This window comes from Mustela erminea, chromosome 1 (assembly GCF_009829155.1).
Source record: "Mustela erminea isolate mMusErm1 chromosome 1, mMusErm1.Pri, whole genome shotgun sequence".
Taxonomy (NCBI): domain Eukaryota; kingdom Metazoa; phylum Chordata; class Mammalia; order Carnivora; family Mustelidae; genus Mustela; species Mustela erminea.
The window spans coordinates 26,724,481-26,742,969 of NC_045614.1; the positions used below are offsets into that span (position 1 = coordinate 26,724,481).

An 18,489-nucleotide genomic window follows, 5' to 3' on the forward strand; every position below is an offset into this window, starting at 1 on the left:
GTCCCAGAGGAGGGCGTGGTTGAAGGGTCTTTTCATCAAAGGGAATACAGAACGCATGGAGAGATCCGAGGGGTTCAAAGCAGGATGTGGTCCAGGAGTGAGGGGTCTGTGTGTCTGCAGTGTGAACTGTGGTGGGCGGGGGTGACAAGGGTGAAAAAGCAGGCTGGCTTTGGGGGTTCCGAGGGTGCTGTATGTGTAAGGAGTTCAACCGTGGGCAGTTGGGACCATTGGTGAATTTGGAAGCACAGTGGTACCTGACCAGAAAGATAGTTCTTCTTTTTTAAAATTTTATTTATTTATTTGTCGGGGGGCTGGTGGTGGAGAGAGCACAAGTAGGGGGAGGAACAGGAAGAAGCAGGCTCCCTGCTGAGCAAGGAGCACCATGTGGGACTCAGTCCCAGGACTCTGGGATCATGGCCTGAGCTGAAGGCGGATCCTGAACGACTGAGCCACCCACACGTCCCATGAGCAGAAAGATATTCTAAGGTTATGCAAACAGGGTTCAGTTTCATGGCTGTCGAGGATTCGGGGTGGAGGGGGGCCCATATTTACTAGGAAGGTGGAGAAGAGGATTTGCCAAGAGATGTAGGTAGAGAGGGGATTGATGTGTTGTAGAAACAACCACCTGGGATTTAAAGGAGAAGTCTAAGATGGCTCTCACGTTTGCAGTTGGGGGTCCTGGTAGAATTGGGGATTGCAGCAGGGGAGTTTGGTGGGGAAAGGGTGAAGGAAGTTGGGGAGGTGGGTGAATGCTTAGCAGGGGAGGTGTGTGGGAGGAGGTAGAGGGGAGAGATGGAGTAGATAGGAAGGGAAGTGTGGGGAGAGGCAGAGGAAGAGAGAGATGGGATAGAGAGGGGAAGTTGGGGGATGGTAGAGGAAGAGAGAATGAGAGAGGAGATTTTGTTGATAATGTTCGGGTTTTGATGGATGTAGGTAGAGGTTGGAAAGAGGACAGAGGATAGAGGGCCACAGAGAAGCCGAGGGAGTAGAAGAAGGTAGAAACCAGCAGCACTGAGATTCCTAGAAGATCCCTAAAGGGGGCCTGGGTTTGGCAGAGAGAGGAAAGTGTAATGCATTTTCATGTACACATGATCCAGTGACACTGAGAAACATTTTGGAATCTCACTTTCTATCTATTCCCATCTTCAAGTGTTCTGAAGCAAATTCTAACATTACAACCTTCCTTTTTCTTTTTTTAAGATTTTATTTATTTCTTTGACACAGAGAGAGATCACAAGTAGGCAGAGAGGCAGGCAGAGGGGGTGGGGAAGCGGGCTCCCTGCTGAGCAGAGAGCCCAATGTGGGGCTCGATCCCAGGACCCTGAGACCATGATCCGAGCTGAAGGTAGAGACTTAACCCACTGAGCCGCCCAGGCGCCCCTAACACTACATCCTTTCATTGGGAAATGGTTGTGTGTGGTTCTCTAACAGATAAGAATTTCCTTGACAGCCCAGAGGAATGTGCCATCTCAAGCCTGTGCCTCTCTCCCCAGATAGCAAAGCCATCGTGGATGGGAACCTGAAGCTCATCTTGGGCCTGGTGTGGACGCTGATCCTCCACTACTCCATTTCCATGCCTGTGTGGGAGGATGAAGGGGACGATGATGCCAAGAAGCAGACACCAAAGCAGAGGCTGCTGGGGTGGATTCAGAACAAGATCCCCTACTTGCCCATCACCAACTTTAACCAGAACTGGCAGGATGGCAAGGCTCTGGGGGCCTTAGTGGACAGCTGTGCTCCAGGTAAGTGTCCGAGGCTGCCTAAGCCTTCTCTTCAGGATGGGGGTTTGTGGGCCTCAAACCTCTTGGCTTCCCATTGGGAAAGTTGAGTTTGCTGGGATTGGTGTATTCTCCTAGTTTTAGCCCACTGTAAGAGCAAAGGGAACTAAAAATGGCTCTGTTTATCTTCTAGGTGTATCCATGGACTTTCTGAACATTGAGCTCAGTTATTTACCCAAATTCCCAATGAAGTTCTTGGAGCGGGCCTTGGTTTAGCTTTCAGATCCAAAGTCCCGCTTCTTCCCACAGTTGGTGCCGGGTTTCCCATTGACTTTAGCAGAAACACGTGGCTCTGTTAGTTGACTTGGCATGAAAATCCAAAAACTTCCATTGAGTGGAAAGTACCCATTTTTACCGACTGCTGGGTTGACCATGTATGGCTTTCTCTCCACCCTTTTCTTTCTGCATTGCTATGAAATAGTGTTTGGTCAAGATCCAGTTGGAGGTTTTCCCACCCTTTTCTGAGTGGTTGAGCGTACACCAACGTAGTAGTTATCCTCCCTGGAGCATTTAGATTGATGGGTAGAGTTTGCTGGTACAGAGTCAAGAGAATAACCAATCCGTCTTTATATGCACCACCAGAATTGTTTCTAATAAAAAATTTACTCTAATAATCATATTTTCCATTTATGAAAACTCCATATATATGCTGTTCACATTCATTTTTAGTAAGCTAGTCGTTCTTACCATGCTGTGAACAGAGCTGGCTGGTCTGTATTGAATAGGGAGAGAGGACGGACTCCAGGCCTCACTCTTCCTGTAAAGGTGCTCAGCTGGTGTTATCCAGAACGAAGTCAAGAGCTCAGCCTTAGTTTCCTGGCACCTTCTTCATTGCTTCCACCTACGGACACATTTTAAGATACCTCTTCACCAGTTTGAACCGGTGCATGTTTACTTCAGTCCTATACTTCTTGTGCTTACAAAGGTTTTTCAGATGATTCTATGTTTGGGCTTTTGGGTGTGTGGATTTTTGAATTATACAGATGCTAGATAGTCTTTTTAGATATATCTAGGAACCAGACTGTGATACTGTGACTTAGAATAAGAAATGGATATTGGGGTCTTTGTCCCTTTCTTGGCACAGAGCTCCAAAAACCCTTGGAATTTTTTAAGTGATAAGAGCCATGATAATGGTTTCTTTCAACCACACCTGAGTTTGTGTTAATGAGATGACTTTTGGACAGCCCCTAAGCATGGGATGGGGCCAGGAGAACCAACCATGTGATTAGAGGGTTTGAGCTTTTGGTCCCATCTCTTGACCTTCAGGGAAGGGATGGGCTGGAGGTTGAGTTAACCACAAATGGCCAGTGATTTAATCAATCCTTGTCTACTCGACCTAATGAAGCCTCCATAAAATTTCTCCAACTATAAATTTTGGGGAGCTTTCGTAAACACATGGAGTAAACACATGGAGTTGTGAGGAGAGTGGTACACGCTGAGATGGGGTGGGTGCTCCATACCCCTTCTCCCATATCTTGCCATGGGCATTTCTTTCATCTGGTTGTCCTTGAGTTGTATCCTTTTATAATAAATTGGTAATCTAGCATTTAAACTGTTCTCTTGAGGGCGCCTGGGTGGCTCAGTGGGTTAAGCCACTGCCTTCGGCTCAGGTCATGATCTCGGGGTCCTGGGATCGAGTCCCACATCAGGCTCTCTGCTCGGCAGGGAGCCTGCTTCCCTCTCTCTCTCTCTGCCTGCCTCTCCATCTACTTGTGATTTCTCTCTGTCAAATAAATAAATAAAATCTTAAAAAAAAAAAATAAAAAAAATAAACTGTTCTCTTGAGTTCTGTGAGCCACTCTAGTAAATGAGTTGAGGAAGAGTTGTGGGAACCTCCGATTTATAGCTGGTCTTTTAGAAGCCCAGGTGAGAACCTGGACTTGGAGTTGACCTCCGAAGTGGAGGATGGAGGTGCTGGACCTGAAGGTGAAGGACCTGAGCCCTTCACCTGCAGGATCTGACTCTGTCTCCATGTAGATAATGTCAGATTTGAGTTAATGTTGAGTTAATCCAGCTGGTGTGAATCCTGCACATTTGGTGACCAGAGTACAGAAGTTTGAAGGTGGTAGGAGGAAAAAAAAAATTCTTGCAAAAAGGCACCAGGCCCAAGGAGTTTTACAGACTTTTTTTTTTTTTATATCTATCACACCTTAAAGGAATGGATAATCTCTCTGTTAATGCAAGAAAATAACGGCCTGAAAGAGAAGTCTCAGCTTAGTCTTCAGAATAGTTTGGCCTACTCCTATCTGTGATACTTTTTCCCCTTAAGGTATCTAATTGACTGAGATTTTTGGAAGAAATTGTTCTCTGAATTAAGATACCAAGGGGGTTTAATTTAAGCATGGGGCTTCCTTTAATCTCTTCTGTCAGCTAATACTAATGGAATCTTTTGTGTTACATTAACAGGTCTGTGCCCAGACTGGGAATCGTGGGATCCACGAAAGCCTGTGGATAATGCACGGGAAGCTATGCAGCAAGCAGACGACTGGCTGGGGGTCCCACAGGTAGGCATACAAGCAGTGCCATGTGCCTGGAGGCTGTTTCCATCCTGGTTGTTCGGGCACTCTATAGATGCCTGTTTGGGTCTGGCAGGCGGTCTTACCTCCTCAGCATGAGCCTTCAAAGAGTACTGCCTCTGGCACGCTCCTGTCTTCCTCAGTTTACCCATAATAATAGGTCCTCATTGTCTTGGGTGCTTGTAGATTGTTCAGAAATCTTCACATCGCTCTTTGTCACATGTGGCAAATTTTATAGTATTTTTGCTCCAAAGATCTTAAAGACTATCTTGGGACACCAGACTGCAAATGTAGATTTTAATGATTGGGTTGTACTGTAAGGAATAGCCAATATTTGACCACTTTTTCCATATTTAAAAAGTCTTTTTTTTAAAAATCTGATATCTTAGGGGAAGTCACAAGACTTAGAACTTTGAAAAAAATTTAAACCGGGATAACCTACCATTATTGGAAATTGTGGAAAATTTGTATTGCTCATAATCCTATCACAGGAACATAACAGGAGAACTTGGAGATTGAGCAACTCTTGGATACCTTCAGCAGTAGCCACATTGTGTAATTGAGGTGCCGTCTTCCAGGGTTTTCCAAGGAAGCTAAAAAACTCCCCAAGCCTCCCATGTTTGAAGCCCTGGTCAAGAGCAGTTGTAGGGAGCCATTGCCATGGATGGATGACCTCACCCCAGGTCACATGATGGTCTAAGTTGGTGTTCAGAGCTGAGTTCCATGTCTTTTGTAATAGGATCCCTCGGGAGGGAGAAAAACTTTCCTGTATTTCTTTGGTTTGGTTTTGACATCATGTCTCCGCTTCATGGCCCATTTCTTCACTCTTCCATCCTTAGTAAGTGGTGTGGTATGTTTTTCATCTCCTCTTAAACCTAAAACCATCTCCTTTTGATGTTCGTGTGATGTTGGCACTGTATAGTTGTTGAAGGAGCTTTCTGGAAGAAATATCAAATCAACACACATCTTACATTTCATGGAATGGGTGAAGGCAACTGTTCAAACCCAAGTAGCTGTTTTGTTGCTGAAGGCTAACTATCAGAATGTTCTCTGGCAGTTTGTTTTGTTCTGTTTTCCTGTTTGGTGAGGGAAGCAGGGTATAGAAGTTGCTCCTCTGCATTTGGTTAACCTGGTTCATGAGACAGTGCCTTTTTTTGGGTCTGAGGGGTAGCGCTTAGCTCCTCAGCACCCTAGTTGGGGGCAGAGGGATGTTTTGGTGACTGTTTAGGGCTGGGTCAGGTGGTGGACCTGAGGCTGTGATGCCTCTGGGGGGCCTCCTATCCAGCATGAGCATAATCTTGCTCCTAGGCTACATTCAGGAGAAATTAATTCCTCCCTATTTCTTTGGACGGCTCATAATGTCCTGAAACCCATTTTAGTCAGCTCAGGCTGCTGTTTGACAAAATACGGTAGACTGGATGATGTAAACAGCAGGGGCTTATTTCACGTACCTGGAAGCTGGAAGGCAAGAGCAGGGTGCAAGCAGATTCAGTGTTTGGTGAGGAGGGCCCTCTTGGTGACTTGCAGACCTCTGGCTTCTTGTTGTGTCCTCACACGGCTAGACAGAGAGGTCTGCTCTTTCCTCCCCTTCTCATGAGGGCACCAATCCCATCATGGGGGCTCCATCCTCTTGACCTCGTCTAAACCTACTCACCTCCCAAAGGCCGAGCCTGCTAATCCCATCATCCTTGCGGTTAGGGCTTAGGCATAAGAGGTTTGGGAGGGGGCGTCTGGGTGGCTCAGGGGGTTAAAGCCTCTGCTTTCATCTCAGATCATGATCTCAGGGTCCTGGGATCAAGTCCCACATCAGGCTCTCTGCTCAGCAGGAAGCCTGCTTCCTCCTCTCTCTCTGCCTGCCTCTCTGCCTACTTGTGATCTGTCTCTGTCAAAGAAAGAAATAAAATCTTTAAAAAAAAAAAAAAGAGCTTTGGGAAGATACAAACATCCAAGTCTGTAACAAACAAGACCACAAGTTTAATTTGTTGCCGGGTTGTCTCTGTTTTTATGACTCTTTTTTATTAGTAACAGAGTTAATAGAGATGGAGGCAATGAAAAGATGAACAAGGGAAAAGGACAATTTATGTGCTTTTTGGTGAGATGCTCCAATCTGATGTGTATCTGATACAGCTTACCCCTTTTGGAAAGTTTCTCTGGGGGATGAGTGAGTTTTTTTCCCAGGGAAGGGTGTGCACCTCTGGAAATTACATGTAGAATTGTCTGGAGGGGGTCTTCAGCTTCCACAAGGAAGAGTGACACCTCTAAAAGGTTAAAAACACTGACATCAGCATGTTGTTTTAATGTAATTTCACTTAATTTAGAGCTTGACTCCGTTTCTTCGATTTGTAGTGGTTGGCCTAAGACACATTTGCAAATCCTTGACAGTTACCAGTGAGTTGTTCTGGGCCTTCACCTACCATGCTTTATTCTAGGTCATCACTCCTGAAGAAATTATTCATCCAGATGTGGACGAGCACTCGGTGATGACTTACCTGTCCCAGTTCCCCAAAGCCAAGCTCAAGCCCGGGGCTCCTCTTAAACCCAAACTCAACCCGAAGAAAGCCAGGGCCTATGGCCGAGGTAAGCACTGGTCTTGTTGGGTTTGAGCCTTGTCCTTTAGTCTTAGACATGGTTTTGTGGCTTCAGGGGGAAGGTTCTTAGCAGCCAGAGAGAAAATAGGCCTGATCTTTGAGACCCCCAGGTCTCCTTTATCAGCTGTTTTTTAGCTCAAGGTTTTTTTGTTTTTGGTTTGTTTATTTTTTAAGATTTTATTTATTTATTTGACAGAGGGAGACAGCGAGAGAGGGAACACAGCACGGGGACTGGGAGAGGGAGAAGTAGGCTTCCTGCTGAGCAGGGAGCCAAATGTGGGGACTTGATCCCAGGACCCTGGGATCATGACCCGAGTTGAAGGCAGATGCTTAATGACTGAGCCACCCAGGTGCCCCAGGGTCCATTTGTTTGTGACCAACATTGCTGCTGCACGAATCTAGACTCTGAGAAACACTGCGGCTTTAACCTGATGGAGAGTGAGGAGTTTGTAGCATTGTGATTTTAATGCAGTAACCCTGGGTTGAGGAGAGGATTATTTTTTCTCACTTTTCAGTTGAGGAATCAGAGGCCCAATCCACTGGAGGTGGGGGTGCCTACCCCAGATCTCCACTGTTAGTGATGGGAGTGGACCAGAGCCTGGGTCATGTGGCTACTGATCCTTTCTGCTTTGGTCATGCTCCTGCTGCTTCAGCTGTTCACGTGGGGAGGGAGCTCTTGGGACCCCCACACACTTCCTTGCTGAGACGTCCTATTTATGATCACCAAGGCTGCTACCGGGCACTGTTCTGTTCAGAACGTTATGGTGGGTTGAGGCATGCTGAGGCTTTATGGTGTCGTGGTTGGCACCTAGCTTCAAGCGCTCCAGCTTTTTTTTTTTTTTTTTAAGGTTTTATTTATTTATTTGACAGAGAGAGAGAGAGAGAGAGATCACAAGTAGGCAGAGAGGCAGGCAGAGAGAGAGAAGGAAGCAGGCTCCCTGCTGAGCAGAGAGCCTGATGTACACCTCGATCCCAGGACCCTGAGATCATGACCTGAGCTGGAGGCAGAAGCTTAACCCACTGAGCCACCCAGGTGCCCCGCACACCAGCTTTTTAAAGAACAATTTTTAAAGAACAATTGCATTTCAGCCCAGTGTGGTTTCTGGTAAAGAGGAGCATAGTGAGATACAGTTGATTCCCTTTTTTATGGAGAAGGGAAGGAATGCTTTCTCTTTCTTAATTTTTGTAACCACAGCTGGGATGACATTTAGAGACACAAAACATCTTGTATCTCCTCTGCTAGAATCTGCTATGCTAACCATTCTAACATAACAGTTTTCTTTAGCCCTTCTTGTGTGTGTGTGTGTGTGTGTGTGTGTGTGTGTGTGTGTGTGTGGTTGTTGAATTCTTTGAAAATCAGTGCGGACACCATGACAGTACATCAGCAGGCCTCTCCTAAAAGTAGGGTAGCCTCTTGCCTAACCACAATATTCATGATCACACATACGAAAATTAACAGTTTCATACCAGCTAATATCCAGTTTATATGAACATTTCACTCTTGTCCTAAAATCATCTTTTATAGAGTTTGTGGTTTTATAAACCGGGATCTGATTAAGGTTCATCTGAGTGCTCAGATGATGATGCTGAGGGCATGTGAGTGGCTCCGTGGGTTAAGCGTCGGACTCTTGGTTTTGGCTCAGGTCTCCACCTCGCGGTTGTGGGATTGAGCCCCTCTCATCCTCTCCCTCTCATTCTCTCTCTGTCTTTCAATAAATAAAATCTTAAAAAAAAAAATTCTCATATTTGTTGTTTCTTTAGACTCTTGTAATCTGGAATGATTTCCCTGAAAAAAATATTTTGCCCCAAGATTTTTTTTTTTTTTAAGATTTTATTTATTTATTTGACAGAGAGAAATCACAAGTAGATGGAGAGGCAGGCAGAGAGAGAGAGAGAGGGAAGCAGGCTCCCTGCTGAGCAGAGAGCCCGATGCGGGACTCGATCCGAGGACCCTGAGATCATGACCTGAGCCAAAGGCAGCGGCTTAACCCACTGAGCCACCCAGGCGCCCCGCCCCTAAAGATTTTTTAATTTATTTTTAGGGAGGTGGGGAGGGGCAGAGGGAGAGGGAGAGAGAGAGTCTTAAGCAGGATCCACACTGAGCAAGCAGCCGCATGCAGGGGCCAGTCTCACGACCCTGAGATCACCACCTGAGCCGAAACCAAGAGTTGGACACTTAACCAACTGTACCACCCGGGCACCCCTGCCCGCAATTTTTTTTTTTTAAATAACACTGACTTTCTGAAGGGTTCAGAGTACTTGTCATGTAACAGGATATCCCATACACATTGCCTTTGAAGATAGCATTTCCCCACCAGGGCAGTGGTGCTGTGTGCGGTTCTCAGTCTTAGTAGTCAGGGTCTTTTCATCTTTTTTAGGATGATTTAGAACAGCGGAGACAGCCTGATGGTTCTGGAACAATCCCGTTTGAGGTTCCTTTGGGCATGAAGTGGTGCTTCCGGGCAATTGTTTCTGTGTGGGGCCTGGGGATGCGTTGTTGGAGGCCCTCTCCTGAGGAGCATTCCCTGGAAGGTTGGCGCGTCCATGCTTGCTTTAAACCTGCCTGCTCTGAGCCAAAGGTCATGGCTAGAGTAAGGAATCTCAGATTTTTCAAGGTTATGCTTCCTTCATGGCAAAAAGCTTCAAACAGCTGGGGCACCTGGGTGCCTCAGTTGATTAAGCATCTGCCTTCTGCTCAGTTCGTGATCTTAGGGTCCTGGTGTTGAGCCCCATGTGGGGGGTGGGGGGGTGCTGGTCCTTGCTCAGTGGGAAGTCTGCTTCCCCTCTCCCTCTGTCCCTCCCCTGCCTTGTTCTCTCTCTCACAAATAAATAAATAAAATCTTAAAAAAAAAAAAAAAAGCTTCAAACGGCCAAATAAATCTCTTGTCGACAAAACCTCTTGTCCACAAAACTGGTTAGGTGGATCAAATCTCATCGAGGCATAAAATGCTTATTTGCAGTCGTCTTATCACTGGCTGTCCGGCTTCCCCATTGTTAATGGGAAACGGTTTCCTTTCACGATGCTGTTTTCTAGAAAATGACTGTTTGCTGCAGTCAGGAATGTGGCTGGTCATTGCCGTTTCCTTCATCTGCCTTTTTTTTTTTTTTTTAAGATTTTATTTTTAAGTCATCTCTACACCCCAACATGAGGCCTGAACTCATAACCCTAAGATCAAGAGTCACATGCTTCAGTGACTGAGCCAGCCAGGTGCCCCTCATCTGTCTTTTTTTTTTTTTAAGTGTTTTGACCTTGTGGAGGAAACACTCCTTAAAAAAAAAAAAAAATACACACCCCATATGTATGTATGCATAGGTACATTTTTTTTTTTTTTTTTTTTGCTGTGGTAAAATATATATAACACATTTCCTGTTTTAACCATTTTAAAATGTACCACTTAGTGACATTAAGTACACTCACTGTGTCATGTGGCCATCACCGCCATCCACCTCCAGAACTTTTTTATCTTCCCAAACTGAAACTCAAATCCCATCGCACTGTAGCCTTCCCTCCCCCGCTCCCCCAGCCCCTGGCAACCATCATTCTATTTCCTGTCTATGAATTTGCCTACTCCAGGTACCCCACATAAGTGGAATCCTACACTGTTTGTACTTTTGTATCTGGCCTACTTTAGTGTCATGTTTTCAGCGTTCATCCAGGTTGTGGCATGTGTCAGAATTTTGTTCCTTTTTAAAGCCGAATGATACACATCAACGCGTGGATATACCACGTCTTGCCCATCCATTCTTCGTCAGTAGACATTGGGATGGCTCCTACCTTCTAGCTCCTGTGGATAGTGCTGCTGCGATTGCGATAAGCAAGTAGCTGAATCCCTGCTTTCAGTTTTTTGTGTCTGCACCTGGAAGGGATTTTGCTGGATTATATGGTAATTCTGTGTCTGTTTCTCTCTTTTTGTTTCTGAGAGAGAGAATGAGTATGAGTGGAGGAGGGCTGTGTTGGCGAGGAGGGGGCAGAGAGAGAATCCCAAACAGGCTCCATGCTTTGCATGGAGCTGGACATGGGGCTCGATCTCACGACCCTGAGATCATCACCTGAACCAAAATCAAGAGCCAAACGCTTAACCTACAGAGCCATCCAGGTGCCCCTTTTTTGTTCTTAAGTAGGAGGATCAAGTGTCATTTTAGGCCACTGGGCCACCTGTGAAGCTACATGGGTAGGGCCTTATGATAATGTCTTTGTCCTGTGGTGAACCTGAGTGCAGGGGGCAGTTTTCTGTCTCTCGTGTGGCCACAGTTGCTTCATTTTTGCCAACTGAACCAAAGAGCATAGAGCACACCTCATCCTCTAGTTTCTGAAAGGATTGAGGTTTTCTTTGTTTTATCTTTTGGACGGCGGCCAGATTACAGTTAGCGGCTGGTTGGCACTTGCAGATCTGCTTTCTGAGACCCATTCCCTGAAAGGATCCGGAGGGCTGGAGTGAGGCAGTTCTACAGCCACAAGCAGATCCTTGTGGGGGGCTCGCTTGCAGGTGAGGTGTGTTGAAAGCATGCCTCTGTGAGCTAAGCAGAAACCTTTACTAAAACCCATGTTCTGTGAAGCATTCACTGCAGAGCTCGCCATGAGCACCCTTCATTGTGAGGGGTCCTAGGGAATAGGAACACTGAATATTTGATGGTTTTAAGGAATTATTAATTTTTTTGATGTGGATATTCTAGAAACATCTCTTAAAGATATATGGTGAATGATTATAGGTTAAAGATAGGAGGTCTACGGGCACCTGGGTGGCTCAGTCAGTTGAGGGTCTAACTCTTGCTTTCAGCGCAGGTCATTATCTCAGGGTCAGGAGATGGAGCCCCGTATCAGGCTCCAGGATCAGCAGGGAGTCTGCTTAAAGATTCTCTTCCCCTGCCCCTCCCCCATCCTCTAAAATAAATCTTTAAAAAATAAAGATGTGAGGTCTAGGATTTGTACCAAAAATAGTACAGGAGGACGGGAGAGGTAGGGGTGAAGATGTAAAGCAGGACTGGCCATGAGTTGTGGCATCGAGGTGATAGGTACCCGGGGCTTCAGTAGACCCTTCTCTGTGTCTGTATAGCGGAGTGAGAGCATGGGAGTGAGGGAGTGCACATGCGCAGGAGTGGGGGCAGGGGGTCAGAGGGAGAAGCAGACTGCCCACTGGGCAGGGAGCCCTGCCATATGTGGGGCTTGATCCCAGGCCCCTGAGATCATGACCTGATCTGAAGACGGACGCTGAACCAACTGAGCCACCCCATGAAAATAACTTTTAAAATAGGACTCCTTGAACTTCTTCTTCTGGGATGATAGAGTAGAAATACTTTTCCTAATTGCCTCTGCTGAGTACAAAATTCCTGGGCATTTTATATAAGATAAACATAAGGAGACTCTGAAAAGGAATAGGAGAAATGGGTTCCAGATCTCAGGCCCCAGGGGCTGACAAAGTAGTGAGTTCCCTGGGCTTACTCCCCCCTCCCCCCGCCCCCCATATCAGACTGGGTGTGGGGAAGCCACATACCTGAAACACAAAAGGCAAAAACAAACGCCTGCTCTCTCTGGCCAGAGGGACAAGAAAGGGCAGCCTCGCAGGACAGAAATCTGTGAGACACTAACTGCTCTTCTATAGCCAAGCATCCCAGGAAGAACTGTGACCTCTCAGACCCCACTTAGACCAGTAAGAGCCAGGTGGGGAGCCTAGACTCTGACCACAGTCTAGCGGTAAGGAGATGTCAGTAGACGATATCAGTAGCAATGAGGCGCTCCTACCCCTTCCAGCCACAGATGGAGGCCCAGTGGGGAGCTGGATCTCCCACTTCCACCTGCCAGTAATGAGGAGCCCCCTCATTTCGAGTGTCAGTGAGGAGCCCCCCTCATTTCGAGTGTCAGTGGAGGTTGAATAGGGAACCTGGACTTCCTCCCTGCATCGACACTAACAAGGCATACACTCTCCCTTCCCCTGATGTATCAGCATTATAAAAGGCATCTAAAACAGAACATTTAAATAAAACTCAGGTTTTATAACATAACATAATACCCAGTTTTTTTTTAAAAAAGCACTCATCACACCAAGAACCAGGAAGATCTCAAACTGAATGAAAAAAGGCAGTCCATTGATGCCAACGCTGAGATGATAGAACTGTTAGAATTATTTGATAAAGATTTAGTGCGGCTGTTATAAAAAGGCTTCAACAGGGCACCTGGGTGGCTCAGTGGGTTAAGCCGCTGTCCTCGGCTCAGGTCATGATCTCAGGGTCCTGGGATCGAGTCCCGCATCGGGCTCTCTGCTCAGCAGGGAGCCTGCTTCCCTCTTTCTCTCTCTCTGCCTGCCTCTCTGTCTACTGTGATCTCTCTCTGTCAAATAAATAAATAACATCTTAAAAAAAAAAAAAAGGCTTCAACAAGCGCTTACAACTCTATGTCAAGCAAGCAAAAAATTGAAAAGCTCAGCAAGGACATAGACTGTCTCAGAAGATATAAAGAAGCACCAAATGAAGCTTTTAGAACTGAAAAATGAACTAACTCAAATAAAAACTCAGGGGATGAGTTCCATAGTAGAATGGAAGGACAGAGAAAGAATCCATGACCTGGACAAAAAGAGAATAAAAATTGCCCAATCTGAATAACAGAGCAAGTGGACTGAAAAACCAAAGAAACAAGCAAAGTCTCAAGGACTTACGGGACAATAACAAAACATCTAACATTCATGTCACAGGGGACCCAGAGGAGAGGAAAAAGAGGGCAGGGCTGAAAACTCCCAAAGAAATAATGGCTGAAAACTTCCAAATTTGGCAGAGAACTTCCACATTTGGCAAAAGACATAAACTTACAGAGTCAAGATGCTGAGCTAAACCCAAACAGGATAAAACCCCTACCTACCTACTGCCACCAAAAAATAAGTAATCCACACCAAGCTACATCTTAGACAGCAGGGGAACAAGGAAAAAAGGAATCTTTGAATTATAGGAAGAAAGAACATGGTATAAAAAAAATAGGTATGACAACCATAGATGTTTTGCAGAAAAAGCACAAACTTCCAAAACTCATCCAAGATGAAATGGATAACCTGAGTGGCCCTGAAACCATTAAAGAATCAAGTTTATAGTTTAAAAGCCCTTGGAAAAGAAATCTCCAGCCCTGGTGGTTTTACTGGAGAATTTTAGCAAACATTTAGAGAAGAATTAACACCAATTCTATGCAATCTCTTCCAGAACGTATGAGGAGGGAACACTTTCCAATTCATTTTATTTTTTTATTTTATTATTTTTTTCCAGTTCATTTTATGAAGCCAGTGTTGCTCTAAAAATCAGAGAAAGGTGACCCCCCCCCAGATCAATATCCCTTGTGAATATAGATACAAAACTATAGGGGCATGTGGTGGGTTTATTCAGTAGAGCATGCGACTGTTGATCTTGGGGTTATAAGTTAGAGCCTCGTGTTGGGTGTAGAGATTACTCAGAATCTTAAAAAATAAAAAAAAGCATACAACAGAATAGTTGCAAATAGAGTTTAGCAATATATGAAAATAATTCTTCATCATGACCAAGCAGAGTTTATTCCATGAATGCAAGGCTGGCACACTATTGGAAAATCAGTGAAAACAACCTACTACCTTAACAGGCTAAAAAAGGAAAATCACACGATCACATCAATTGGTACAGAAAAAGCATCTGACCAGATTCAGCAGGCATCAATGATAAGAACTCAGAAAAGGGGAACTAGAGAAGAACTTCTTCAATTTGATCCAGAGTAGCTACCACAAGTCAACATCTACCATGATAATTAATGGCAAAAGACTGAGTGTGCCCCCTAAGAGTGGGACTAGGACAAGGATGTCCATGCTTAACCACCATTCAACAACATGATGCAAGTTTTAGTGAGTGCAGTCAGGCAAGCGAAGGAAATAAGACACACATATTGGAAAGTGAGAAATAAAGCTGTCCCTGTTTATAGATGACTTGATTGTCTGTGTAGGAATTCCTGAAGGATCTATAACAAAAGAAGATCAAATACAACAAAGCCCCAAAACTCTCCTTGAATAAGTGAATTCAGCAAGGTCTCAGGTTATAAAGTTGGTGTACAAAAATCATTTGTACTTCTGTATGCTCTGATGTCTGTCATACAGGCTTACCACAATGAACATGAGGACATCAAAATTCAAAGATGCCATATCATTGACAGTCAGTCAGAAGATTGAGAAATAGGTGTAAATGTAATAAAATGTGTAAGACTTTTTATGCTGAGAACTACAAAAAACATAAGATATCAAAGAAAAGACCCACATAAATGAAGAGACCTACTGTTTTTATAGATTGAAAAAGTCAGAGAGGGGCGCCTGGGTGGCTCAGTAGGTTGAGCCGCTGCCTTCGGCTCAGGTCATGATCTCAGGGTCCTGGGATCGAGTCCCACATCGGGCTCTCTGCTCAGCAGGGAGCCTGATTCCTCCTCTCTCTCTGCCTACTTGTGCTCTCTCTCTGTCAAATAAATAAATAAAATCTTTAAAAAAAAAAAAAAAGTCAGAGAGTAAAGTGGCAGTTTTCCCCAAATTGTCATTTAGGTTTAACATAGGTTTCTATTAAAATTCCAGCCAGATTCTTCACAGATACAGAAAAGATTATTATTTAAAGCATATATGGCAAAAAATAAAATCAGTCAACCAATCAATCATATATGGCAAGGCAAAGAAACTACAGTAGGGAAAGTGAGTTTTTGAAAAAGAAGAAAAATGTGGGAGGAGTTAGTGTACCTGAATTCAGGACTCATCAAGGCATACCAATTAAGACCATGTGATATTAGTAGAAAGACACAAGGATCAACGGAACAGAATCCAGAACTGTTTGCAGCTGTGCAAACTGATCATTAGTAGAGGTGCAAAAGTTGTTGCGGGGTGGGGAGAGAGCCTTTTCCATGCATGGTTCCAGAGCAATTGGGCCAAGGAAAGAAAAAAAAAAAAAAAAAAAAAAGGAAAAGAAACAGTAAGTTTCACACCTTCTAGAAAAACTCACCCAAAGTGGACCGTATCCTACTGTAAACTTCTTCAGAAAATCAACAACAACATAGAAGACATTCTTTGGGATCTAGGACGAGACCAAGAGTTCTTTGATTTGACACCAAAGCATGATCCCTAAAGGGAAAAATACAGTGTTGGTCTTCACCAAAATTAAGAACATAAAAAAATGTCATGAAGCATGGTCTGTCCCTCAGTGTGCCCCAAAGCATGGCCTGGCAGAGGAGGATTGGACTGCTTTCTCACAGTGAAGGTGTACTACTCGGCCACCTTACTCTCTTGCAAGACAAGAGACTGCAGCCTCCACCCCTCAGGCCACCTGGACACCACCTCAAATGGAACTCAAAATCCTAGTGAGACAACAGTTGAATTTCACTCTCTCAAACTTTTTAAAGCTATTTAAAACTCTTTGTAGTTAAGAGGATGAAAAGACAAGGTTAAGACTGGGAGAAAATATTTGAGAGCCACTTTATCCAAAGAAGAACTAGTATCTAGAATATATAAGGAATGCTCAAAACTCAGTAGGTAAAAAAAATCCAATTAGAAGATAGGCAAAAGATGCTAACAGGCATTTCCCGGAAGAGGGTATACAAATGGCAAAGAAGCACATGAAAAGATCTTCAGTGTTATTGGCCATGAGAAAAATACAAATTAAAATCACTACACATCTGGGGCGCCTGGGTGGCTCTGTCAGTTAAATGGCTGCCTTTTGCTCAGGTCACGATCCTGGGATCTTGCGATCAAATCCCACATAGGGTTCCCTGCTGATCGGGGAGCCTGCTTCTCCCTCTCCCTCTGCTACTCCCCCTGCTTGTTGCTCTCTCTCTGTCAAATAAAATCTTTAAAAAAAAATTTTTTTTAAATAAATCACTACACATCTATCAGAATGGCTAAAATAGAAAGTAGCAATAATACGAAATGCTGGCAAAGATGCAGAGAAAGCAGATCCAGATCATTCATCCATTGCTGGTGGGAATGCAGCCTCTTGAGAACACAGTTGGGCAGTTTCTTTAAAAGAACTAAATAGGGGTGCCTGGGTGGCTCAGTGAGTTAAAGCCTCTGCCTTCAGCTCAGGTCATGATCCCAAGGGTCCTGGGATCGAGCCCCGCATCCAGCTCTCTGCTCAGCGGGGAGCCTGCTTCCCTTCCTCTTTCTCTGCCTGCCTCTCTGCCTGCTTGTGATCTCTGTCTGTCAAATAAATAAAATCTTTTAAAAAAATAAAAGAACTAAATGTGCAACTACCATGCCACCCAGCAGTTGTACCCCCTGGAATTTATCCCAGAGGAATGAAATCTTGGGGTCAGACACAGCCTTGTACAGTAATGTTTATAGCAGCTTTATCAGTAATAGACAACTGGAAACAACCCAGATGTCCTTCAGTGGGTGAATGGTTAAACACATGGTGCTACATTCGTATCATGGAATATGCAATAAAAGAAAAACTATTGCTAGAGGCACCCATCTGGGTGAACCCTCCAAAAGATTATACTTAGTGGAAAAAGCCAACTGAAAAGGTTGCATAATGTGATTCCATTTATGTAACATTCTAGAAGTGATAAAATTGTGGAAATAGAGAACGGATTAGGAGTTATTGGGGTAAGGAGAGGGTAGGGTGGGGAGGGAATGTGTATGGCTATAGGCTAGCATGAGGGATCCCTCCCTGTGGTGTTGGAAATGTTCTGTGTCCTGACGGTGTCAAGGCCAGGATCCTTGGGATACTGTACTAGGGTTTTGTACAAGGTAACCTTGGGGAACCGGTTAAAGGATATTACTTCTTTCACCTGCATGTGAGTATCTCAAAATAATTTGCTCAGTCAGCTCAAAATGAATAGTGTAATTAAAAAATACTGATCCAAGGCCATTTTTAAGCATTTCAAGTAATAGAATATGGTCTTTAATGAAAAATGAGCCCTTCTCCCACACCTCATGCCTCCTTCCCCTGTGTTACCTCCCTTGGGGCAAACCCCACTGATGATTACTGCATCATTTTTTGCAGTTTTATAAACTTCTGACTGAAGTGCTCTGAATATTCCAGAATCCGATATCGCTGAAATAACAAGGGCAGGAGTGCCAGGGTGGCTTAGTCAGTTAAGCACCTGACTCTTGATCTCAGCTCAGGTCTTGGTCTCAAGGTCATGAGTTCAAGACCTCCACTGGGCTCTGTACTGGGTGTGGAGCCTACTTTAAAAAATTAAATTAAATTAAATTAAATAACAAGGACAAATTTAGGGCTCTCAACCTGTTCACTAATCCTGTCCCAGGTGTCCCTGTCTCCCACATGGCAGCTGCAGGGCTGGGTCCCTTCTCTCAGTTCCCTGAAGGAAACATGGTGAGTAATGGTCATTGTCAAGGCCCTGTGCAGCTTGTAATGTGCTTGTGTCAACCTGGCAGGAATTGAGCCTACAGGAAACATGGTGAAGCAGCCAGCGAAGTTCACTGTGGACACCATCAGTGCTGGGCAAGGAGACGTGATGGTGTTTGTTGAGGACCCAGAAGGGAACAAAGAGGAGGTAGGTTGGAAGATGCTGCCATTCCATGGAGCTCTGGGGGCTTGTGGCAGGCCCGGGGTCTGTGCTTTCCATTTTCCTCATTAAACCTCACAGTAAAAATTGTTTTTTACCAAGAGGAA

At 44.8% G+C, this 18,489-nt stretch overlaps 1 protein-coding gene across 5 annotated transcripts in view; it reads left to right on the plus strand.

Moving 5' to 3' along the window:
* FLNB (filamin B) overlaps window positions 1-18,489 on the plus strand; it is a 147,884-nt gene that overhangs the window by 57,895 nt on the left and 71,500 nt on the right. For all 5 annotated transcript variants that reach the window (XM_032323456.1, XM_032323489.1, XM_032323463.1 and 2 more), the window contains exons 2-5: window positions 1,494-1,742; window positions 4,185-4,282; window positions 6,724-6,871; window positions 18,252-18,370. In XM_032323456.1, the coding sequence (XP_032179347.1) occupies window positions 1,494-1,742; window positions 4,185-4,282; window positions 6,724-6,871; window positions 18,252-18,370 (614 nt within the window). The remainder of the gene's footprint in view (window positions 1-1,493; window positions 1,743-4,184; window positions 4,283-6,723; window positions 6,872-18,251; window positions 18,371-18,489) is intronic.